This window comes from Pyrgilauda ruficollis, unplaced genomic scaffold (genome assembly GCF_017590135.1).
Source record: "Pyrgilauda ruficollis isolate IOZ18807 unplaced genomic scaffold, ASM1759013v1 scaffold93, whole genome shotgun sequence".
Classification (NCBI taxonomy): domain Eukaryota; kingdom Metazoa; phylum Chordata; class Aves; order Passeriformes; family Passeridae; genus Pyrgilauda; species Pyrgilauda ruficollis.
The window spans coordinates 350,433-374,420 of record NW_024531377.1 but is presented as its reverse complement, the minus strand read 5'-3'; the positions used below and the strand labels follow the sequence as shown (position 1 = coordinate 374,420).

At 45.5% G+C, this 23,988-nt stretch overlaps 2 protein-coding genes across 5 annotated transcripts; one reads left to right on the top strand and one right to left on the bottom strand.

Annotated features, from left to right (window-relative positions):
* Window positions 1–235: 235 nt before the first annotated feature.
* On the bottom strand, window positions 236–7,921 carry MGME1 (mitochondrial genome maintenance exonuclease 1). Of its 2 annotated transcripts, none has more exons than XM_041489438.1 (5): window positions 7,800–7,921; window positions 4,004–4,608; window positions 3,246–3,468; window positions 2,695–2,827; window positions 236–1,509 (listed from the first exon to the last, which is right to left on the bottom strand). In XM_041489438.1, exons 2-5 carry the CDS (start codon window positions 4,524–4,526, stop codon window positions 1,375–1,377), a joined length of 1,014 nt encoding a protein of 337 aa, XP_041345372.1. In that variant the 5' UTR covers window positions 4,527–4,608; window positions 7,800–7,921; the 3' UTR covers window positions 236–1,374. The 2 variants fall into 2 exon arrangements, with proteins under 2 accessions (XP_041345372.1, XP_041345371.1); XM_041489437.1 differs by lacking the exon at window positions 7,800–7,921 and adding an exon at window positions 7,615–7,719.
* A 103-nt stretch (window positions 7,922–8,024) lies between these two features.
* On the top strand, window positions 8,025–23,079 carry SNX5 (sorting nexin 5). 3 transcript variants are annotated; one of them, XR_005956987.1, is made up of 14 exons: window positions 8,025–8,089; window positions 15,037–15,141; window positions 15,638–15,748; window positions 16,284–16,405; window positions 16,722–16,845; window positions 17,458–17,553; window positions 18,443–18,548; window positions 18,628–18,703; window positions 19,555–19,594; window positions 19,702–19,788; window positions 20,862–21,021; window positions 21,735–21,820; window positions 22,520–22,690; window positions 22,875–23,079. XR_005956987.1 is itself a non-coding variant. In XM_041489432.1 (13 exons), the coding sequence occupies exons 1-13, from the start codon at window positions 8,057–8,059 to the stop codon at window positions 22,565–22,567; spliced, it is 1,194 nt and encodes a 397-aa protein (XP_041345366.1). In that variant the 5' UTR covers window positions 8,025–8,056; the 3' UTR covers window positions 22,568–23,079. The 3 variants fall into 3 exon arrangements, 1 of the variants encoding a protein (XP_041345366.1); XM_041489432.1 differs by having other exon boundaries at window positions 22,520–23,079; XR_005956988.1 differs by lacking the exons at window positions 21,735–21,820; window positions 22,520–22,690; window positions 22,875–23,079 and adding an exon at window positions 19,870–20,028 and having other exon boundaries at window positions 20,862–20,988.
* The last annotated feature ends 909 nt before the right edge of the window (window positions 23,080–23,988 follow it).

Genomic DNA, 23,988 nt, shown 5'->3' with positions numbered 1-23,988 from the left:
TCCACAGCTCAGCCAGGGATGCCCAAGGCAGCAGCCAGGCTTTCTGAAGTGCCAGACACCAGTGACTCCCACCACTGCTGTCTTGTGGAGGCTGTCTGCCTCCTCCTGGCTCTCTGAGGTACAGACTCAGCTGGGACTTAGGTTTATAAACTGGCTTTGCTGGCAGCCTTCCTCAGGCATGGGGTTCTGGCTAATTTTCTTGAATTTTTTTCATAATTTTATTTGTAAGCTGCAGTGTTATTGTGAAAACTCACACATACAATTCACAGAAGACAAAGAGAATGAGGAAAAAAACTTTCCAGAACAATACTGCCTAACATGATCAAGGCTTATTCTCTGCTTTACAGACTTGATTTTATATGCTTCAAAAGTAAAAATTACGTTTCAAAACATTTATTCACAAACTTATTTGGAAAAAAACCCCAAAACAACAAAAAACAAAGAGAAACCCATAAAAAACAGCCCCCAAAACCCAACCAGCAGCTCTTCACCCCTCAGAAGGCTCTGCTTCACAGCCACAGGCCTGCTTTGATACAGAAACTCACTCACATGGCACTGTGGTGGGCTCCTTGTTGGCTCAGGCCCACAGCAGAGTCAGGAGAGCCCAAGGCAGTGGCAGCACACAGCCCATCCCACATCCCATGGGGGCTGGGTGTTAAAAAACCTGCAGGAGGAGCCACTTGCAGCAGCCAACATTCCCACTTCTCAACGCTCACTGGAAATTCCTGGGAGTTGGCTCCAATTGGCTCCAGTTCTGCTCCTCTCTTGCTGAGCCACTTCTGCTAAGTGGCCACTTTGCTGTACTATTCTAAATAAGAACTAATGAGGACTTTCATTGTAACTCTCAGCCCAGGTTTTGTAGCTGTAAGAAAAACCACAAATAAGAACAAGCCTGATGATGGCATGAGCAAGAACTGACTGAAACCCAGTCTGCTATATCCACTTCTTAATCATTTGCATTTCTCTCAGCTCATACATCACAGATACTGTTTTGCTTTAGTTCACCAACTTAATTTTTAAAGATGTAGTTCTGCAACTTTTTTTTTTTTCTCAAAAATCACAAAAGAAAGATGATCAAGCAGTTTTACTTGATAGTATAAACTTCTATCAACCCCAGGCTGTATAAACTGTGTGGGATAAAAAAGAGAAGCCAAATAAGTTGGGGTTTTTTCTGCCTGGACCACTGAGGTCACCTACAATATAAGGAAATAGATATTCCCCATTTGAAAGTTACTTGCCTTTTTGGAAGGGGAGAGAGGGGAGCCCTGCTAGTAAAAAATTAGCCCAAGTCACTCAAATAAGAACATGAAAGTGGTACATTTAAACAAAAGGTTCTTCCTTTGTCTCTGGCCACTTGCTTGTGCTTAGTCTGGGTCAGTTTTTGTCCTTGTACTCCTCCAGGCGCAAGAGCCACTTATTCCAGTACTGAGAGCACAGGTCAGGATCCATGAAATGCGGATGTGCCGGAGAGCCGTCCTTGTAGGCAACCACAATGAGCCCACAGCGAACCTGCAGCACAAACAGGGGCTGTCACAAACCCAACAGCTGTGTGCAAGCCCAAGAGCTAAACCTCACTGCAAAACATCTTCCTAACATACACATCTCACATAAGAAATGGGGAATAAAAAGGGGCAATAGCTTACTGTAAAACACTGGGAGACCTAATATTCAAATGCTCCAAAAATCCCGAGCCCGAAGCTCTGGGTAACTCCAGTGAAAACCAGGGGACATGAACTCTGAGGATGAGTGATAGTTAAACCCTGCAGATGCCAGGAAAATTGCCAGAGACTGAGGAGTTTCTGCCTGGGGCCATACAAACAGACTGATGCCACTCTCCAGCTTCAGTCTGGATAGAAATGGTTACTTAGGTATGTTCTGACATCTTTCATACCTGACAAATCCCAAATCCCAAACAGCCACTGGCAGTGGGGGCGGCAGGAAGCTACTAGCAGAATTCCAGCCCATATTTCACTCTGTCAGGATCATGTCTGTGGAGTGCTGGTGCTCACTGACCTCTGCAGTATCCTAGAAAGTCCTATGCACAGCATACAAATTACTCTGCTCTCTTCTGCTTCTTATTTTCCCCCTTCAATATCTGTACTGAGGTAAAAATCCTTCAGGCTAAGCAGGCAGGCTAGAATTACTTTTGGAGTCTTTAAAAACATTATGCCACAGTCTTCTGATGAAGTGATTCCCAACACAGCTCTTCCCTGAGAAAACACAGTACAGCTTCCAGACACCAAGTGCATCACTCAGTCCCTCATTTGCTAGTGGGACACAGCAAGACAGGATGCAGGCAAGACCCTCCCATACCATTTTCTTGTTTGCAGGTTCTTTTGCTTTATTTCCTCTCCTGTCCCTTCCTACTCTTGACACAAGCAAAAACCACACAGGACAGAGCACAGGGGATTGCCCACATGCCAAGTACCTGGGAGTTCATCTGAGCATCACTTGGTCCCACTAAGCACTTCCTTAAAACCACTGAAAATTCACTACTGGCAGCCAAGGGCAGCAGGATTAGCAGGAGTAGTGGAATTATTTCACAGTATGACATCTTAACCAGATCTCAGACTGGGCTCCTTCATTACAAATCCTACCAACACTTCCATGATGAGCAGCAGGTTCTAAAGGCAGGAAGAAATGAAGATCACACAGGCATTGCTGCTTGTCTTGGCATGCAGCAAGCGTACTGACCTGGAAGTCATAATTGGCATCATGATTTATGGCTCCAATATATGCTGCAACCTGTAACGGGTTGTCATAAGTATTCTGCAGAAATGGCTTTGGCTTCTCTGAAGTTTTCCAGTCGATCACACACAGTCGGCCCCTGCACAGGAGAACAAGACAGGACAATGGTTTAAACTTAAGTTTAGTCTCAAGTAAGAAATAAGGAAGATAGCACATACAGATTTTTCACTCTCAGCCTGTTTCCCCCTGATGTCACATTGCTCATTATTATGACTAAACAAGTCTCTTTCACACTGGCAGTTTAGATCCCAAAAACCAAACTAGAACTAGCTTACACAAACCTGCCACAGTTCCTGGAAATGCTGACGATTCCTTAAACCCGTCCCTTCTCCAGAAGGGAGCTCCCCACCAGGAAAAACAGCACTTCTGCCATGAGGATCATCCAGGGCAGTTCCTCCAGCCTGTTCTAGAGATCTGTCCAGCTTCCCCCAGCCACTCAATCACACCCTGGCCCCCACGGCATCACATGACAGGAGTTTTAGGGAAGGGCACCTCACCGATACTTGGCCACGCAGTCGACCAGGCCCAGGTACTGCAGGGTCTCGTGGTGAACTCCACTTTCCAGAGCCTTCACCTCGCTGATGTCTTCCAAAACATGTTCCACACTGGATAAGTAGCCAGCCACGACATCAGCTTCACCCTGGTCCCTAGCTGCTGTCTCTTCAGACAGGAATATCGATTCCAAAGCTGAATGGAAGAGCTCTCCTTGAAGAAAAAGATCTAAGAAAAATGGGAAAACCCCCTCATATTTTAGACATTACTTTAGATTTTTAATGCTTCCTTTACTTTTTTAGTCTCAGTGATTACTCATACATACACTGGATAAACCAAACAGTTACTGAAAAACCTCACCATAAACAGCAGGACACATTGGTTTTTAAACTGTATGAGTTCAAAATGCCTATTTCCATCTTGTTACAAAGTAGCTTTGTAACTGCAAAGAGGCTCAGTAACATCATCTGGAAAATACCTCTTTCTAATTAGATACTGGCAAATCAAGAACTAAAGGAAAGTCAGACAGGATTGAGCAAAGCATGCCTGCAGTCTGACTCCCATTTCCCACAAATTTCTAAATCCATTTTAGTGGTCCCAGAACAAAGACCAGAGCTTAGGCTCGTTGGTAACAGGTACACTCACAACACGCTCCCATGAAATGGAAACAACTTCCTGGATTTCCAAACCACTTGGCCCATCATACCTGCCAGCAATCCAAACTACTGCTTCTACTCTGCAATCACACTGTGGCTAGACTTACTTTTGGTGTACTCTTCGAATCCCTCTTTTCCAAGCTCCTCTATCATTTTCTGCTTCCATCTTTCCAGATAGAAAATTTGCTGAGGAGAGAGGGTTTGTTGAAGGATGCGGGTAACACTGGGCATCTTTGTTCTTTGCAACCCGATTTTCATGGGCACGTTTGAATCACTGCTGACAGGAAGAATTCTCTTGCTGGGGTTTATTAAAGGAACCCAGTTCTTGGGAGTTCTTGTCCCAGCTTTAACTGGAGGTGTGTGTTTAGCTGGTGGCCCATATAACAAATTGTCTTCCTCAAGTATTGTCTCTGGTGTTTGGGCACTGGTTTTGTAAGATGTAACAGAGTGGACCAAGTTCTTGTATTTTTCTTGGTCAACTTGATCATAACTGTTTCCTTTTTTCTTTTTGCTATAAACACATGCAGAGGTAGACAGACACGTGTATGGGAATTGCTTTTGACAAAATGGTATTTGCAAAAGCACTTCCAGGCTCCCTGGCTTCCTGGACAGGATCTGTAGGAACTGCATCCTGACAAGAAGTGTTTGTGAGCAGTTAGAGTTTTCTTCCTTCTGTCAACAACAGTCTGTGGGTTACCATATTTTTTTCCTCCTGTGGAAAAAGAAATTTGTGTTTTACAGAGTCATAAAACTCTGTCACCATCCTATTTATTTTTTTTGCCATCCTATTCTTTGTTTGCCCTTTGCCAAACAAAGAACTGCTATGACCAAAGTGTCTTCATTTACCTTCTATCACCTTTATTCTTCAGATAAATAAGATAAAAAAACAATGAGCAAGGAAAAGAGGAAATGCTCCTGAAAAAGAAGCCTGCCAAACCTGAAATCTGAAACACTTGAAGATTTGTTGCAAGTAGCTCAAGTTGCATCGCAGGACATCCCTACAGCAACAGTATCAGAACTGCCATGGAAGTAGGCACAAAAACCAGACCTGCCACAATCGCCAAAAGGGGGAGGGGGAAATTAAAGCTACACAGAGGACATTGAAGCCAATCCACTGCTGTGAGGTATTAAAACTCTTAAGTTTATAGAGAATGACCAACTTAAGGGGATTGTGGGGCACCTTACAGGGTATAAACCCACAATTTTCTTTTGTATCACTAGGAGAAAACAGACAGCAGCAGTATATACAATTGTGAGACTTGAAGCTAGAAAAGGCAAAGATGCACTGCAAATATTTTCAGATTAAAAGAATTTTTTTTGAAGTCCAGAATAAAATATAAACTTATTTTTCCAAACCAAGTTTCAATCATAGTTGTGCTTAAAGCCACTTAGGAAATTTAAAAGCAAGAACAGCATACAAGCAATGCCGTGCCCAGCACACCTTCCAGAGCTGCCCTGGAAGCCCTAGGAAGTTTTTTGCACACGGATAAAATGTAACACTTCCACAGCGGCATTTCCCAGGAAGAACTGAGGCCCTGGTCTCCTACTGGAGTAACCTGTTTGCCATTCCAGAGTTCCCTCCACCACTGCAAAGACAGAACCCCTGCTCACTGCCAGCCAACAGCAGCGTTCTGTTCCTGACAATCCCTCCAGCTGCTCTCCTCCTTCCCCACGCTCCTCACACAGCGCTTCCCACACTGCCCTGGGCTCCCCGGGAAACAAAACCATGGCGAGTTACTTTGTGTGCACAGATCCCACGGCTGCAGTGGCCCAGTGTGGGGGTGGGTGAGCATCTGTCACACAAGAGTTTCCAAAAGTGGGGCAGCTGATTAGAACAAGGCACCTGGCAGCAGCAGGCTGAGACCTTGGACTCGGGATCCATAAATACCGTCCTTCATCGGTGCAGAAAAATGGATCCCTTCCCTCTTGGGGCTCACCTCTAACTAGAGGTGCCAGAGCTGGGATTTCAAATAAAGGAGGAGAAATATATTCTTATTCCTGTGTGACAGTATCCAAGCTCGTGGATTCCCAGGCTGCTGTTTGGTGATTATTGACAGGCTCATTAACGGTCACTGTGGACATGCACTAATCAGAACAGAGCAAATGCTGGGCCACTGAATGCTGGGCACAAAAGAAAAAGTTTATTCTGGCGTTGTGCCACTGGAGGTAGCAAGAGGATGCCTGATTCAGCATAAACTCACTTGTAGTAAGCTGCTCCCTCAACACCTTCCAAGGAATAAACTTATACCAGATCAGTGTTTTGAATCACTGAGCTATTGAGATATGGAATAGTACGAGCTCCACAGTTAAATTTAGTGCAACACAGTGCTTCAGTGACTAGCAGGAATTTTGATTTAACAGCCTTTGTTGTGCTGGGGAATATACCTGTGGAATTTCCAGTACTTGTGGAAATGTTTGTGCAGTGTATGAACAGAACCATGAGGAAAGGAAGAGTTTTCCAGCTGCTGTCCTGTTTTACAAAAGGAAAGAGGCTCTAGGATTGCTAAGAAATAAGGAACCCTTGTGCCCTGCTGAATAAAGAATCCTGTGTTCTTCAATAAATCACTAAAGTGGCATTTCTGTGCAGATAACTTACAAGGAAGAAATGGAGTGGTCAGGATCTACTCTTGTACACAAAGAACAGAATTTAATTGAGATTTCCCTCTGGGGAAGTGCCTGCCTTCTCTCTGAAAGCATTTGTGGTTGAAGACTGGCAGAATTCCTTCAAGTGTTGCATGATGAGCCACAATGGAGAACGGAAAAAAAATTAAAATAACTTGGAGCTAAAAAAAAACTCAAGAGGACTTTACCCAAGCAAGTTGACTTTGCAGCTCCAACAATAACTCAGCTAACACAACTGAGGAATTTTTTTTCCAGTATAGGAATGAGTGTCTTAACTGAAGGAAATAGAAAGGCTTACTTAAGGAAAAGTTCACATCTATAAAAACCTACCTCCAGCTGTGTTTTTGCATAATAACCAGTATGGCTTTTTCTCCACAGAAACCTATCCAGCTAAAAAAACCCAAAACACTGGCTTATTTCAGAGATAACAAAAAAGAGCACTCCTAAACACACCTACAGACCTGTTGCCCCTTGTCCCTAATTTGAGCAGAACAAATCCACTGAGGAAGGTATAACTGTGAGTTCCCTGCAGTTTTCAAAATACATTATTGAACCTATCCGGGTTAAAATACGCCTCCCTCTTTTGGGATGTTTAGAGCACAAAGAGAGACAACTCAGCAACCCCGTTTAAAGCACAAGCCCACACTTGTGAGCTTTACTTCAGGGTAGCTTCAACAGGCCTCAGTTCCCAGTTCAAGCTCCATTCCCAGATCAGCACTGGGAAGGGAATTAGTGGGAAATAGGGCTGTAACACGAAGTCAGCGCTTTTGGCGATTTGTGAAAGAGCTGGGCCAACACCAGTGACCACCAAGTGCCCTCGGGCAAAGAAACTTTCTGCGTGTGCCCGAAAACCCCAGTGCCGCACAGCCCGCCCTTGTGCAGAGGGGGAAAACCCACTCTGGACAAGGAGCCCCGCCGGACGCGGGCATGCCCGGCCACGGCAGCCCGGCCACGCTCGCTGACGGACCCGGGGGCACTGTGGGCCCCGGGAAGAGCGGCACCTTTCTTCTCTCCCCTCCCTTGTCCCTCCCTTGTCCCTCCCTCGCCCCCAGGCCCGCCCGGCCCGCGGCCCTCACGACCCGCGGCTCCGCGTTACCTCAGCCGCGCTTCCCGCCACCACCGCGGGCGTCACCGCGCAGGCGCGCCCCGCCCGCCGCCTCTGCCGAGCTCATCGCCCATGCGCCCCCCGCTGCCTCATGGGACTTGTAGTTCTCCGCACCGCCAGCCCCCAGCCCTTTCCCCTTCGTTGAAGCGCCCCGAAAGGTAGAGAGGGGGGTATACCTGCTCTATGTCGCGCTCTTTTGGTATTTTTTGAAAGGCTGTAAGGAAAACAGCCCAAATCTTTAAATGCAAGCCGAAAAACTAAAGCGTTGTGGTGCCGTCTTGGATGAAGGCAAGAAGCGCCCTGCCCTCACCAAAGATGGCGAGTGCCCCTCAAGGGGTGTGGCGGCGGAGGCTCCGCCCGGGTTATATGAGGAGGAGGTGGCGGGGAGGAGCAGAAAGAGAAAGGTGTAGGGTGGTTGTCTGCGCCTGGAGATATGGCTCTGCTCCGTGGGGACGCGCAGGACAAGGTGAGGCTGGCGGCCCGAGTCTGGCTGGGGCGGGCCGTGAGGGCGCAGCCGAGCTGGCCCCGCGGCGTGAGAGGGAGCTCCCCGCTCCCTCTGCCCCCGGCAGCGCTGGGACGGTGACAGGTTTTCGGCTTTTGCTCCGTTTAGGACTTTTCTTAAAAGAAGATAAGTCGCCTTAGTCCTCCTGCCTTTGGCGCGCCGAGGTCCCCTGAGGGCAGGGGGTCGGAGTGGCCGGGGCGAGCGTGGGGAGCAGCCCTGAGGGGAGAGGTGCCCGGGGAAAGAGGAGCGGGTGGGAGCATTAAAGCCGGAGAGGGAAGGAGGAAGAGGAGGGAAGGGCAGGGCTGTGCAGCCGCCGTGAGGCGGTGCGGGCTGCGCTCCGTGCCGAGGCGGGAGCAGGTGATAACCGGGGAGCTGGGCCTGGCAGGTGATGGATGCAGGAGCAGGACCTGGCCCCGGGCGCTGCGGGCCGAGTGCTGCAGGGGGTTAAACTTGCTCTTCGCCGGTGGGCCAGCTGCCCTGCTGTGTCTGTGAGCGGCCTTCCTGGCTGTGTGCTCTGCGGTAATTAGGCTGCCTGCTGTCACTTCACCTGCGGTGCCCCTTTGCCTTGGTTGTCACATCAGCAGCTCGCTTGGTCTTCCTTTCTCCGGAGAAGTGTTGAAGCTGTAGGTGCCAAGGAGCTTCATGTCTTCCCTTTAAAGCAGCACAGGGGATTTCCTAATGTTAAGACTCTCAACTTCTCAGAGGAAATGCAAGTGAAATGCTGAAGCAGGAACTTTGTGAATTAATGTTTATGTAGCGTAGACAATGATTGGAATTGTCTCTTCAGCTGGACGAGCTGCTTGGGTTAACCTACCTAAACTCCCTGGTTTAATAACTACCCTCAACACACCTTGAGAAGAAGGCAAGGCAGCCCTGTAAGAGTCAGCAAGTTGCCTATTTGCCTTTCATATTGTCACATCTGCATGTGGTTTTGCATTGTGACTAAGCTTCACTGGCAGGAAGATGACTTTGCTTTAAGCTGTTAGGTGAGCTGGAAATCTCTTCAGTCTGTGTTTTCTCCAGCTTTTTGGAGCATGTATATTAACTGACTTGGGGGCTAGAAATACACCAGCCTTTATTGACTTCTGGATAATTTCCTTTTCTCTGCTTCTTTCCCATATGAATCTTGTTTTGAAACAGTCCTGAGTCAGTAAGACAGGCAAGAGTTTGTAGAAGAAGCATTTTCTAGTAGCTTGCTGTGAGCTGGCCAGTGCTTTCTTTTCTGCTGCATGTGAAACTCTTTGTATTAAAGTGTCTGCCCTTGGAGAATACTGGAGGGGAAGGTCAAATATCAACTCTCTTGCAACATTTGGTAACTATTGAGTGTTTATGTGCCTTTCTAACTCACACAGGAATACTGGGGGGAGGGGAAAATGTTCTCTTGGTGGGGGCTGGAGTAGCTTTAAACTCTGATGCTCAATGGACAAAGATTAGCTTGTTTTAGGTTGTAGGGCTGTCTTGGGATTCCAGCAGCACGGGGGAGGATAGAAGTGCTCCTATCTTGTCTGTTCCTGTTTAGGCAAAGAAACAGCAATATGGAACTGGGGTGTGAGCAGTAGATAAAACTCATGCCTGTAAAGGAAACTTCATTAGGAATTAACTTAAATAGGAGCCACTGTTAAGTACAAACTAAAAACTGACCCTGAGGTGGCAAAGCAGGAGAGGATCAGGATATGTAGGAAGAGGAAGGGAGGGTAGGATAAAGGTGATTGAAAGTGCAGTGGAAAATAAGGTGTAATCTGTCATGGGAGAGGAAAAGGCACTTCAGAATTTGAAGTGAGTGGTGGGACTTCCAAGCTAAGCTTGAGTAAATACCTTGGTATTTCCTAATGTCACTGGCTTCATGGTATTTGAAGGCTTCAGTCTGCAGTTGAAATGTTCTAGATGAAAATGCTAAGAGCATGTATTGTAGCACCTCTTTCACACAGCAATCAGTGGAAGACAAAATGTTGTGTCATGGCCTGGGACTTGCTCTTATCACTCACAAGTGGTGCCTCTGCTGGACAAATCCTGCTGCACATTCTGGAAGGAATGAGACCATACTGGATCTTGTGCTTAGCAAAAAACCTGCTTCTGCTTGCTGCTGAGCCTGAAATGAATCAGGGAGGTGAGCTGCTAGCAAGGTGCCAGCTCCTGGACAGGGATAATGCCCTCTCAAGGACACGCAGCCTCCACGGAGCTGGCCCGGCAGTTTGGGCTAGCGGAAGGTGAAGCCAGCACGGTGAGGCTGCCCTGTTCCTGACACTCCCTGCCACCAGCTCTGGCCTCACTGTAGGAGGTCAGCAAAGCGTTCTTGGGGAATGCTGACTGTGGCTTGGGGTTTGCTGCTGTTGCACCACCATTTCCATTTGTGCTGGGCCAGCAGTGCTCAGCCCCAGGCTGTGCTGTGCAGGCACACAGGGGGCTTGCCCTGCACGGCCAAAGCTGTGCTTGACCCCTCAACTGAGGAAGCCATGGCTTGGCTGGAGGTGTCCTGCATGCTGCTGGAGGAACAGGGTGAGCCAGCAAGGCTTTTGCTCGGAATGTGGCATCCTTGAATGTTTGTAGACTCCTTTCCTCTATCAGGAGGTGTGTGACCTGCAAGTTCCTGCAGAGAGTGATGCAGAGATCCCTCTGGTAGGAGAGGGCCACTTTATTGCACAGCCTGAGGCAACAGATGCTCTGGGTCTTCTGCTTCCTTGGCAAGCACTGCACTTGCTGAGGAATGCCATTTCAGTGTGACTACACTGAGCTGTTATTCCCTCTTTGTCGGTATTTTAAGCAAAATAATTCAGCCTTTGCATCACTGGAGTTCTTCAGTTTGAAGTAACAAATTTGGGGAAGCGTTTTCCATAGCATAAGTAAGCAGTGCTTTAATTTTCGTGGTTGTGTGTTACCAGACCACTTCAGGTCTGTTCAGCTCAGTGTCAGAGTGGTGACAGCAAACTACCACAAAGGCTGCAAAATCCAAGCTTCACATGTGCTCTGTAGTGCTGCATGCTTGCAGTGCACTTTCAGATGTCCTTTTAGTATCCTGATTAAAAGGAAACTTAAGCTGCTTGTGCTGAATATGACTAAAATGTAGTTCCAGCAGCTAATGCTGCTGATATCTGCTGGCCAGATCCCCTGGTGGCTAATTCCGGGTGTCAAAACAAGGCCCTCTGGAACTGAGGGCTCTGTATAAACTGCCAGAAAACACCATGATCTTTTAGTGCTCTCTGGAGAGCACCTAAACAGCTTTAATTAGAAAGCCTGCTCTGTAAAGAGTAATGGGTTTTAGGTAGTGGCAGATGTAATTACTTCTGAAGTCTTGTTTGTGGGCTGTCGCTTGAATGACAGCAGGGAGGTGATCAGTAAGGGGAGAAGGTTTTTAAAAGGTAGCTGACAATTAGCAGAAAACTCTGACATGTGAGCCCTTGTGGAAGGGCTCCTTGCTCTTCCAAGAGCCTGGCTATGTGGAAAACCCCTGGATTAATCTGTCTTTGACAACAAATACATATTTCACAAGCAGTCAGAAGTTGTACACAGTTGCTTGCACTGGCAGATTCTTTTGTTAGAATGCAGAAGTGACACCGAGTCATCCGGAGCTGATGCTAAAACTGCAAAGGGTGGAACTGTGAAAGCAGCAGCTCAGGCCTCTCACCAGAGCTGAGAGACTTCAGTGGCTGAGGGCATTTCCTCCCACTGGGTGTCTGCAAGCATCAAGATGTGTTTGCATTTGGGTGAGGCCTGATCAGAAATGTAATGTCTGTCAGGCAGAAGTCTGGGTAGCTGATGGTCATCACTGCCTTGTATTTAAGTGATCCAACTTTTTTTTTTTTTTCTTTTTTTTTCTAATATCTCTAACAAATAGGAAAAAAACCAAATGTTCTAAAATTCTACCTGGATTGGGCACAGTAATGATCACTGCTGTTTCCTGGGCTTCTAGATCAGGTGTTTATCATGGTGTCCTAATTAGTACCATAATATCTATTTATAGTCTTTCAGTCCTGAAACCTAGAAATCTTAACTAGTATGATGTCTATGTTATTGTGAAGGGCTGTGATTTGTTCTGATTTACCAGTTGGACAGGTGGACAGTATCTGTTCTGAACAGGGAGTAGTTTTGCTTGAATCCTCAAGAAACCCTAGGAATCCTGAAACAAGTCTCTGACGAGTCCTGAGTTTAGAAGTGGGAGGTGTCAGAGAAGCTGTAACAGTTTCTGGAGTCACTGCAAACCAGAAGCTGCTTCTGGGGAAGAGAAATGAGAGTTGAAAGTGAGAGTACTGTGCTGGCTCAGGGAGTGTGTTTCAGTTTGCAGCCCAACCCAGCTGTTTCCATCCTGTGTGTCCTCTGTAACTATTTGGGCATCTGCTACCAGTGAGGAATAATTCTTTCCCAGCTGCTGAGCTTGGATTATATCCCTTGAGGGTATGGAGTGACAGACTGGTTTCTGGTAACTGGATGGGGAACCTTCAGTTCTCTTGCCCCACTGCTTGGAGTCTGGGGAGGAAGTAGTGATGTCCTAGCAGAGAAATGCCTCTGAATACGAAGGAGCTGTCAGAGAGTGAAGATGGAGGGGTGACCTGGGAAAGCCTTGTGTTGGATGCCTGCTGTGGTAAAAGGACAAGCCTGGGGCCTGGAGATGGATGTTTAATTCCTTTGCTCTGCAGAGCCTTCATATGCCCATGAGGAGGCTGGTCCCCATTCCTGCTTGTAGGATGGGTGCAGGAGAGATGGTGGCACGAAAGGTCCTGCATGCAGAGCAGGTGCTTGTGTGGGTCAGGGGTTGCTGTGAGACATCTGCCGTGGGTGCTCCCTGAGTTAGTGCTTTACAGAGCTGTGCTGACAGGACTGGGGCTTCGTGCTTCCCCACATTCAGGGGACAAATGCTACTCCAGCACTTTTTGTCGGGAAACAAAGCACTCTCTCCTCCCAAGCTCAGACAGTGTGAATGTTCCCTTTGTAGTCTGAGCCATGATTTTGTAATCCTAAAGGTCTCTGGCCTGGAGTTAGGAGCCCACAGTGACCTTCACAGGACTAGAGCAGACTGGGGGTCTTAAAATCCTTGGTTTCATATAGCTCCAGATCCTATTTGCAGTTTGTGCAGGGTGCCAGGAGATACATGCTTGTGACATGTTGACTGCTTTAATCTGACCAAGCAGGACCACCTAATGTTTGTGCTTGTCTGTCTCCTGTGTAGGCAACTACTAGGCATGGAAGGGCCTAGACAGCATCTAATCACAGGTTACTTTCTCCACAAGAAAGAAAGCAAGCAAGCTCACAAATTCAGGACTGTCTGATTTGTGTAATTCTTTCCTTAGTTTAGCTGAGAGGAAATGGTTTCCTTTGGCTTATCATAATTTCCAGACTCAGCAGTTCATATTGTTAGCACTGCTGATCCTGTTTGGACAGCAAATAGAAGTAAGCAGGATGTAAAACACTGGGGTCTGCATCTTGCTGCTTTGGCTGGTGGTGTTATCTGCCTGGGAAATGGGAAACACCAACCAGCTTGCCTTTCATTTGGCAACAGTGAGCTGTGCTCCCAGTGAAACTAATGCCTGACTGGTGGCCTTCTACCTGTCCTTCCTGCCTGGAGGGGACAGCTTCTGCCCAAGCCTGTGTCAGTGACCTCTGAACCATGCACCTCTGTTTGGCTTGTGCCTTCCTAGCAAGGACCAGAATTGCCTGCCTGTATGGGAACATAATAGTCTGTCCTAAGTGGTGACTGGAGGGAAGTGATTATTGTTGGAGTCCCTGTAGAGTTTAGGGTCCCACCATGTCCTGTGGGACATGAACAGTGCCTGGGACTGTTAGGAACTGTGCTCCAGGTCATGCTCTGTCAGTGTGCTCGCTACCAAGGCAATGCCCAGGATGGGCTAAAAGTCTTCTGTCCTTTCCATCTTCTGGGAAGCTTAATGTGTTTGCATGCAAGGTCTTTCCACAGTTGTAAGGCTTAAAAAGTTTTATCTATTACTTATCTCCTTTTAATTCTAGCTAACAGTGAGGATGCAGCAGACAGAAGTGTTTTTAGCATGGCTGGAGGGTGCAGTGGCTGGGGTATCCCTCACTTATACACGGCAGTCTGATCATAGGGGAGAGCAGTGGCAGGGGCGAATGCTCCCTGTCCTGGCAGCTGTGTCCTCTGCAGGCAGCCAGAGAGACTTGTCACATACCAGATCTGTGCTGCAGATGGCCAGCCTAGGGGAGGCATTTTCCAGAGCCTTTTGGAAGCAAAGCTTCACCTTATAACAGGCAGCCTATCAACAGTTCCTAGGCAGCTTTGCAGAGGCTTGAGGCAGTATTTAGCCATCTGTGATATGCTAGGACTGCTCAGATCCTGGCAGCATTTGCCTGTGAGCTTGGGTGCTGAAGCTTAGTGTACACTGCAGAGGTAGGAGCAGGCTCCTGGCTGGTGTGGTCTGTGCTGCAGGGTGGTGAGATAGCAGTCCTGGTGCAGTTTTCTAGCCTGCTTTTCTGAGAAGGCCTTCAGAATTATCTCCAAAGGGTAACTTCAGCATTCCTCCTGGCTCTGATGGTCGCTTTTCAGCAAACTTCCTGTGTTGTGACCTTGATCTCTGCTGGTTTCTCCCTTATGCAGAAAACAGCAATGATTTGTCAGGCTGCAGCAAGGGAGGGCCTCTTAGAACACAGTCTTCATGTGTAAGCTGGAGGATCTTCTGCTGAGAAAGCTATTCTACTGCTCTTTAAAAGTTTGAGTAGTCTTGAAATGATGTTCTGGGTCTAAGCTGTTGGAATGAATGAAGAAATAAGCCTCCAAAGGAATGCTGGCTCAGTTTATGGCTCTTTGAAGCACTGGGAAAGGAATTCTGATCGTGTGTACCTGAAGGCAGGTGTGTAGTGCATGCAGTGTGATTCTTGTTCAGGACTGATGATCAGTCAGCTTCACTAAACCTGCTTGATCAAGGATTATTTTGTGAATTCTCTTGCAGCTGAGGTCTGTATCTGTAGACCTGAATGTTGATCCTTCTCTCCAAATTGATATCCCTGATGCCCTAAGTGAAAAGGACAGAGTGAAGTTCACTGTGCACACTAAGGTAAAGTCATAGGCAAAAAGGGGCTGTGCAAGTAACAGATGTATTTGCTGTACACATACCTGCAAAGATGGGCTTGGCAATGAAGAAAATCTAATTAGATGGAGATTTCCCACTTAAAGGTGGCCTGAGGATGTGTGTATATATATATATATATATATATGCAGAAGTTTCAGATTTCCTAGGATCTGAACTCTCTTAACAGAGGCAAGTAGCTGATGGCTTTGCTAAGGAATCCTAGCTAGACACCAGAAGGGTGGGGGGGTAGGAAGGCAGCTACTGTGAAATGTCACAAAACAAACTGCATTAATGCTATCCTACAACAGTACTTTTTTTTCTAACAGTCTCCTTAGTGGTGCTGCTGAATAAGTGCCAGCTCAGCTAAAAGGGAGTGGGCAAGGCTCTTAGTAAGCAGAATAGCTTCCTTTGGAAATGGACAGAACTGCTTCTAAAAGCACTGATTTACAAAACAGTAGGGCTTCTATATATTCTCTTCCAGACTACACTGCCAGCTTTTCAAAGCCCTGAGTTTTCAGTTACAAGGCAGCATGAAGACTTTGTGTGGTTACATGATACACTCACTGAAACTGAAGAGTATGCAGGACTCATTGTAAGTACTTCCTAAAGAATGTGATTCTAAGTGAAAAACTGTAGCAATCTAAAGTGCCTACTAATAAGGGCATGAAGTATGTTTTACCAGTGTTACTGGTGTTCTGTGACTTGGGTGTTCCCTACACTTCCTGTTGCCTTAATTCCTAAACAGCTTGAGTGGTATGGCATTTGTGTTAACTTTGCATATAGCTTGGAGCAGCAAAAGATGCTGTGAGAGTCCTTGACTCTGTGGTGGTATTAATATCTGCCTGAAGGTGGCACACTGAAGTAGCCTATTAAATGTGGGTTTTCCTTCCTATCGTGATTCTTTAAGAGATGGCTGGCATTGGGGTGGATTACAGAAGCTGTTGCTCTGCGTTGGTTTCCCTCCTGGGGAGGGATGACACAAACCAGGAACCTGGAATTCCTGGATCATGCTCTCTTTACCACACTTTCCTATGGCCAGGCAAAAGAGCCTCCTTCTAGAGAAGTCTAGAAGTAATCTTGGACAACTTTATTTGCTAATATCCATGACTAACCAATTCCCTGCCTAGATACCTCCAGCACCTTCAAAGCCTGACTTTGATGGTCCCAGAGAGAAGATGCAGAAGCTGGGAGAAGGAGAAGTGTCCATGACAAAAGAAGAGTTTGCCAAAATGAAGCAAGAGCTGGAAGCGTAAGTAAAGGAGTCTACTGCCAAAAACTACATATAGAGAAGCCTCCTGGGACAGCAACTCATTTGGTGATAACTGATCTTGAGTGTCTCTGTTTTGAAGGGTGTCTTGAAAATCCTGGAGCTGGGGAGTGGCCCAGCTTCTCCAGCTTTCAAGCTGGAAAACTTCCTAGCTAAAGAGATTGAAAGTCGCTTCGCTATCACAAGCTGGCCATTTCAGAAGTCTGCAGTTGAATATTTTCATGGGCTAAAATTAAAGCAATTCTTTGTATACTGAAGAGGGTAGTACAAAGAAGATCTGTCTGTTGTTTCCTTGCAGTGAATACCTCGCTGTCTTCAAGAAGACTGTCTCATCACATGAGATCTTCCTGCAGCGGATTGCTTCTCATCCTGTGCTCAGCAAAGATCGCAATTTCCATGTTTTCCTGGAGTATGACCAGGACGTGAGACTTTTTTCCTTGTTTCCCTTTCCAAGCGAGACAAACTGTTGGAAGTGCTGTTGTTTTTGCTGGGCACAGTCAGAATGTTCTGTGGATCTATGTGCAGCATCAGCAAGTAGATATTGCAAGTATTTCTGTGAGATGACTGAAGGGTGAAAGCCTGACCTTTACACCTTTCTCTGTTATAAATCTCACCGTGCTTTTAAATCCTTGTCGAGTTGCTTAGGAAGACGCCTTTGCATGTTTTTATCTTGGGAACATGTATGGCTCTGGTGTACCTGTGCTGTGTTGCATGGTCCTAAAGTGGAGGAATGTATGTGTATTAAAGTCACTCCTAATTATGAGTGATAGATGCTGAGCCAAGATATGCAAGGAGAAACAGAGCTGTTTATGGGGATTGGAAAAATCCATGGCACCGAACAGTTGAACTGCTTGTAACCAAGCCACGTGTTACATGTTACATTTTTATATGGGTATTATGGAGGGCTTGGAAATCAACCTGCTCTGACATATGCTAAGTGTAAAGGATATTACTAACATTGCAAGTATCAAAACAGTCACTTTTTTTCCCTCCCCGGGTATAACCTTAAAGCTGCTTTGGCCTCTCTATTACAGCTGAGTGTTCGGAGGAAAAACACTAAGGAGATGTTTGGTGGCTTTTTAAAAAGTGTAGTAAAGAGTGCTGATGAGGTCCTCTTCTCTGGAGTCAAGGTAAGGTTGTTGCTTTGTCTCTTACCCTAATTTTGATTGTTTCTTTCTTCCTGCTCCAGGGAAGTTACTCCTGTCTGCTTCAGGCTTGCTGTGCATGAGGCTCAGCTACTGACATTAACCTTCCTTGTTACTGCTCTCCCAGTTGAGGGGAGTAGCCTGTATTAATTCTGATTTCTATAGAAATAAGACACTGTAGCTTTCGGCTGTTCAATTTTAGTGTATAATTCAAGTTTCTGGATGCAGAAGACCTGCCTTAATACCTGATATTGGAGAGGAAGGAATTATACCTTCAGGAAATATCCTTGTGGCTTTTGTCTACTTCGGAGCTCTGAACAGACATGATTTATGGGTTTCTGCTTATACTAGACAAGATCAAATACCAAAGACTCCTGTAACTGGTCTTGCTCCAGCTTTTGTGTTGTGTTGTCATGGCAGCACTTCCCAAAAAGCTTGTTGTCCCATGCGCAGTGTCACTGCGCAGTTTCACTGTAAAGTGAAACTTTACAATATGTATCACATTTGGTGTGGATGAGAAACAAGCTTGTAAACTGCTTTGTCCTTAGCTACAGTGTTGCAGCAGGCCTAGGAAATAAAATTCCAGCAGCTGGGAGTCCTGAGGGCTATCCCATAACTTACTGGCTGCTTCAGACAACCTGCATCAGTATTTGAGTGTGCCAGCTTCATCTTCACTGCATAGTGAGGGAGAAGTTTGCCATGTGGTTTGGGATGTCAAACCCTTGGCTCACATCTTGTCTTGAACAGTTTTTCCACAGGGATTGATGGGCCTCAAGCTCAGGCCCAGGTTATGGTTGTTTCTTTGGCCCTTGCTAAAATAGGGAAGAGCTTGTGTTCTGCAGTTACTGACTTAACAGGCCATGTTCTTTTTCAGGAAGTAGAAGATTTTTTTGAGCAAGAGAAGACTTTTCTTGTGAACTACTACAACAGAATCAAGGATGCATGTGCAAAAGCAGATAAGATGACAAGATCTCATAAAAGTGAATCTTTTCAAAGCCCTTTCCAGAGATCATGCAGTTTTGATGATTTCAGCCTGAAAACCTTGTCTTGTTCTTGCAGATGTTGCAGATGACTATATTTATACTTCAGCTTGTTTGAACAGCCTGGCATTAGAAGAGCCTACAGTTATCAAAAAGTAAGCAATTCCAACTGTTCATAAACATATCCTGAGTCTGGGAATACCAAATATCTTCTGTAAAATCCAGAGGATTGAGTCATAGATGGTTTGAGGTTCTTGAATTGCATGCAAGTGGCATTAAAACTTTCCTTCTGGCACTCCTGCTGTGGCAGACCTAATGTTATCAATTGCACCTATCTCAGAACTAGTTGATCACTTGCCAGTTGTGGCCTAGAGGTTACTTGTGCTGGTCATCAAAATCCTTCTAAACAGAAATCTCCTTGATTCTCTTCAGGTCACAAACTGCTGGTGACCCCTGAAGAAAGGGTTTGTGTGTGTTCTAATGTGTTGTTAAATATAACTGCACTAGGTCAGCTTACACTAGGTCTGTACTATGTTCTGGACCTTTGCACTTCCAGAATAGTAGGGGATTTTTAAGCTAGGGGAACTCAGTTGCCTTTTTTGAGGTGACTTCTTCCACCTTTTGACTTTGCTATCAATTTACCAAGACCTTGTTGAAACAGAGTGTATAGCTGAATAAACAAGTCAGCTCATCCCTCTTGGATAGCAGCAGAGAAATTCTCCACAAGACCTTTATGCTCTGGAGATGAGCATTGTTACATTCAATGGTGTTGAGCTGCTCAGCTGTACTATTCTGGTAGGCTGGAATCCAGCACATTCAACCTTTTCTCCAGGTCTTTGCCTAAATGAGTTGTTTTTTTTTTCAAGCCCTTGTTTGGATCTGTATACAGGAGTAAACTCCAGCCTTCAGCTTTCTGGTTTCCTGCCAATTGATCCTGGCATTTACCAGACTAAGAAGTATCTCAAACTTATTTATGCTTTTTTTTTTTTTTTTTTCCCCTCACTAGGTACTTGTTGAAAGTTGCAGAGCTCTTTGAGAAACTCAGGGTAAGAAGCTTTGCTGGGGGTAGGTGTGTGGGGGGGAGAATCTCTGACTCTGAATGTTGCTGTTCTGTTACACACCAACTAACTGATTTTTTTTTTCCCTTCTGCAGAAGGTAGAGAGTAGAGTTTCATCTGATGAAGACTTGAAGCTCTCTGAACTGTTGAGATACTACATGCTCAATATAGAAGCTGCTAAGGTGAGAAGAGTTTTCTTTTTGAAGCTTAGTTTTGTTATGGGCAACATGACTCACTCATGGTATTCTTTGTGCTTTAAGAAGACAGGAAAGTGGACCCTTGTTTTGCCTAAGAAACCTGAGACTCTTAAACCACAGCAGAATATAGAAGCTATATATTAGCTAGCTGGAACCCAGCCACTTACAGAAGACTTGGACCAATTTTTCTTTGGCATGTAAAGTGGAAGAAGTCTTTAAATTTCTGTAAGTTAGAGCAAACTGAATTTAATCTGCAGCAGTTCCTTTCTTGTTCCCTGCCTGAGCAGTCATGGACTTGCCAATAAAATCATTGATGACTAATTAGTAGTTGGGATTGATTTCAGGATTTTTAGAGTACCTTAGCACAAATCCGTGGTAACTTGTGAAGGCTATTGGAATCTGAACTTCCAAGAGGGCTTTGGTAGATTGATGTCACTGCAAAAGCCTTGCTGGCAACTCTTTTTCTAATCAAAACTTGATTTGACAGGGGGTGACTATGCTGCAAAAATGTATCTAGGTGCAACCTACTGGGCCTCTTCATCCAGTGTCTGACCTGTAATGTCCGGTACCCCAGAACATCCCCAGCCTCCCTCAGTGGGTGTACTGTTATTTAGACATCACAGCTGTACTCCTGCTGCATTAGGAAAGGATTGGCTCAGAGACCTGTACTACTTCTCCTGTCTAGGTTAGTGCAGTGCTTCAGTCAAACTGTCAGATCTCCAACAAATTAAATGTCTGCTGGAAGTAGACTGAGGGAATTCAGAAAGTGCTTTTTTGCTCTTGGTAGAGACATCCACCTTACAGCAGGAGAAACGACTTTAGGGGAAGAAACGATGCCTACAGTAGCCCTTAGACTTCCTTCACTAAGGCATAATTGGCTGTCCTGAAAATGTAGTGCTGCACTGTGAGAGGCTGCCAAGAGCAGGCTGTAATAGTTTGTTTGAAAAAGCAGAATCTGGTGTTGAAAAAAGTGAAACCTCCTGCTGCTAAGGTGGTTGTAACCTCAGTTTGGGAAGTAGTCCTGCTAAGGCTCTGGTGTGCTATTTCTGTCTCTTCAGGATCTTCTGTACAGACGAACCAGGGCTCTTGTTGACTATGAGAACTCGAACAAAGCTCTAGACAAAGCCAGACTAAAGAGCAAGGACGTCAGGCTGGCTGAGGCACATCAACAGGATTGCTGTCAGAAGTTTGAAAAGATTTCAGAATCTGCTAAACAAGGTAAAACAGGCTTTGCTGAACTTATGCTTAAAGGAGAGCTTAATGCAGTCGAGGTCTCCATCTGACCTTCAGCTACTGAAGGCTCCTGAACAAACAGTCTGGACCTCCCAAGGACAGTACAGATAGATGCTGTAAAACACCTAAACATTTTTAAAGCAATTTTCTGTAGCAGAGCAGTGTCAGTACTACACCAACCTTATTTATAAACCCCTAGTATTTGCTTTTTGGACTGAACTCAGCCTCCATGTGACTGTAACTACTAGAGGGTAACTAAATATCTCAGTCAGAACTGTGCAAACAGGTTTTTGCTCTGTCCTAATACAGCTGAGTGCCTTATACAGAGTTTCACACACTGGTTCTCAGTAGAAGAGTATATGTATGTATATTTATATATATATATATTTATAATATGCTTTCATGGTATACATGCTGCTCCTTTTGTGTATTTGGCTTTTAAATAATCCACGTTCTCAGAGCTTGTGTGGCTTATTTCTGGTTTGTTCCAGCTGTCTTCCTACAAAGCTTTTCTGTCTTAAGCTGTCTGTGTATTATGTGATGACTGCATCTCTTTCTAAAAACAGCATGACAAACTCTTGAACCTTTTTTTGATCAAATACTATAATCTGAACTGCACAACACAACTCCTGAAACATGAGGGGCATTGCTTGTCACACTTTGTCTATCTCTTACTTTTGTTTTTTCCTTCTCTACAGAACTGATGAGCTTCAAACAGAAGAGAATAGCAGCATTCCGTAAAAACTTAATTGAAATGGCAGAACTGGAAATAAAACATGCAAAGGTGTGTTCTCTTTGGAATTTAACAGGCATGGGTTGAGAGAAATGAGTAGTGTGTAACTGGGAGGATTTGCTGGGTCATCTGACTTCCCATCAGCCTCATCTGTGGGGTTTGACTCCTGCTGTGTCTAGAGGCAGCTGCTGCTTCCAGTGCTCCTGAATGCTGGCACAGGAGCACATCCTGCAGCTTGTGATCAGGCTGTCAGTCCTTGTCACTTGGCTTGTCAGTGGAGGGGATGTTGGCTTTATAGCAGCCTCTGCCAAGCTTTGCTAGGCAGGCTTGAAGGGTCTGTTAACTTAGTGCATCCTCAGCTTCCTTTGAAGAAGGGAAGTCTAATGTCCCACTCCCTGAGAGTACTGGACTTTGCCACAGGCAGCTACTTCAGTGCTGAACTGGAATGTGACACAAAGCCTTGACAACACTGCTCAGTTTGGCCTACTTTGAAAGCTTCCTGTTGGCTCCTGCCCCTCTCCTTACCACAAACTGATTAATGGTTGCAGGCCTGCAGGAAGAGGCAGATTGAAGAATGTGTGATCTGGTTTTGGTTCTTTACTGCTTGAATGCTTGTCTTTGCAGTAGGAGATCTTTAGCATTGGCACAGGCTACAAAATCTGTGATGGATTCGGGAAGCTACTTCATTGTAAAAGGCAGGATTTGAATTATCAGTCATCCTCATCTGAAACTAATTCTCTTCCTTTGCAGAACAATGTGTCTCTCCTGCAGAGCTGTATTGACTTGTTCAAGAACTGAGGAGTCTTACTCTGAAAATGTGACAAAAGCATCAATTGCACTCAATAGCCAGGGGCAACTTATTGGCTTGACTTCATTAGCTTAAAATAATATTGTCACTGAGATTGTTTCACTAATACTTAGGTATGTTGATAGTGATACATTGACTTTATTGGTATAAATGGGAGCTGAATTGTGTATGAATTGTCTGGATGTAGCTAACATCCTGTTGGCTGATAACTCAAAATGAGTCAAATGTAAGAAATTAATTTGCTGTTGACTGACTTCATCTAGCAGAAAAAGTTTACTGAGAACTCCTTTTTTGCAGGATCATAATCTGTCTCTTCATGGCCCTGATGTATTTAAAACTTGCCAAGTGAGAGTGACTAAAGGGTAATAATTTTATAAAGTGATTATCTTAGCATTCCACTTCCCAGACAGGTTTCTACTACAATATATTTTGAATTTCTATAACTACATTCACTATTTGTACACTTGGGCAACACAGCAAATAAAGATGTCTGACACAACAAGCTGTTGTATGGCAAGAATTTGTGTGGGATGTAAAGTGACAAAGAGGCTTCAGACACAGAACTATCACGAATTACTCATCACCTGGAGCTCTTCAGAGCACTAGAGAGAAATATTTGACTCAAGAGGATTGTTCTTGGAATGGGTGTTGAAATGAAATGTGTGGACTTCAAGTGACATTGCTGTTTGAGTGGTTGGCTGCAACTTTTACTTCTCCTGTGCTGCACATATAGCATTGTAATTTTATACCTCCTACTAGCAGCAAGAGGCTGTTTAAATCTTTAGGGCTTCTGGAAGCATAGGCCTGGACAGCCTTCTGTAAGGTATAAACCTCTTGAAACAGCTGGGCTCACAGTGCCACAGCTGAGGTGGCTCAGCCCACAAGCCCCAGGGCCATCGCTGGACAGTTTACTATCAGTTGGCATACATGGATATAGGTCAGTGAGTCAGACCCTCCTACAGGCAGCTTTTGGGTAAGATGAGTGTCTCAGCCTTGCTTAATTTCATGTGACTAAACTTCTAATCATGCTCAAAGTGGGCTCTGTGGCTGTGCTCTGGGCAGACTGCCTGAAGCAGCTTCAACCAGAGAAGCTCTGAGAATGGGCAGCTCTGTGGCAGTTTCTAAGGGTTTACCTTCCTGTGACCTACTGCTTTTTCTTCTTGATACTCCATGAAAACTGAGCAGATTGTGCCAGCCACACCATCCTGCAGCAGAGTAGCTGAAGAATGTGTGAACTCCTTTTTCCTTTGTTTGGCAGGAATAGTTTCAGCCTGGGGTTATTTGCCATAGGCACATTGTTTGTGTATATGTGGCCTCTATATAGCTGATGGGTGACATTGATGACATGACAGATGCCAAATAAGCTCCTAACACTTGTCCTGGGGCCATCAGTAGTCCCAAACTGGATGGT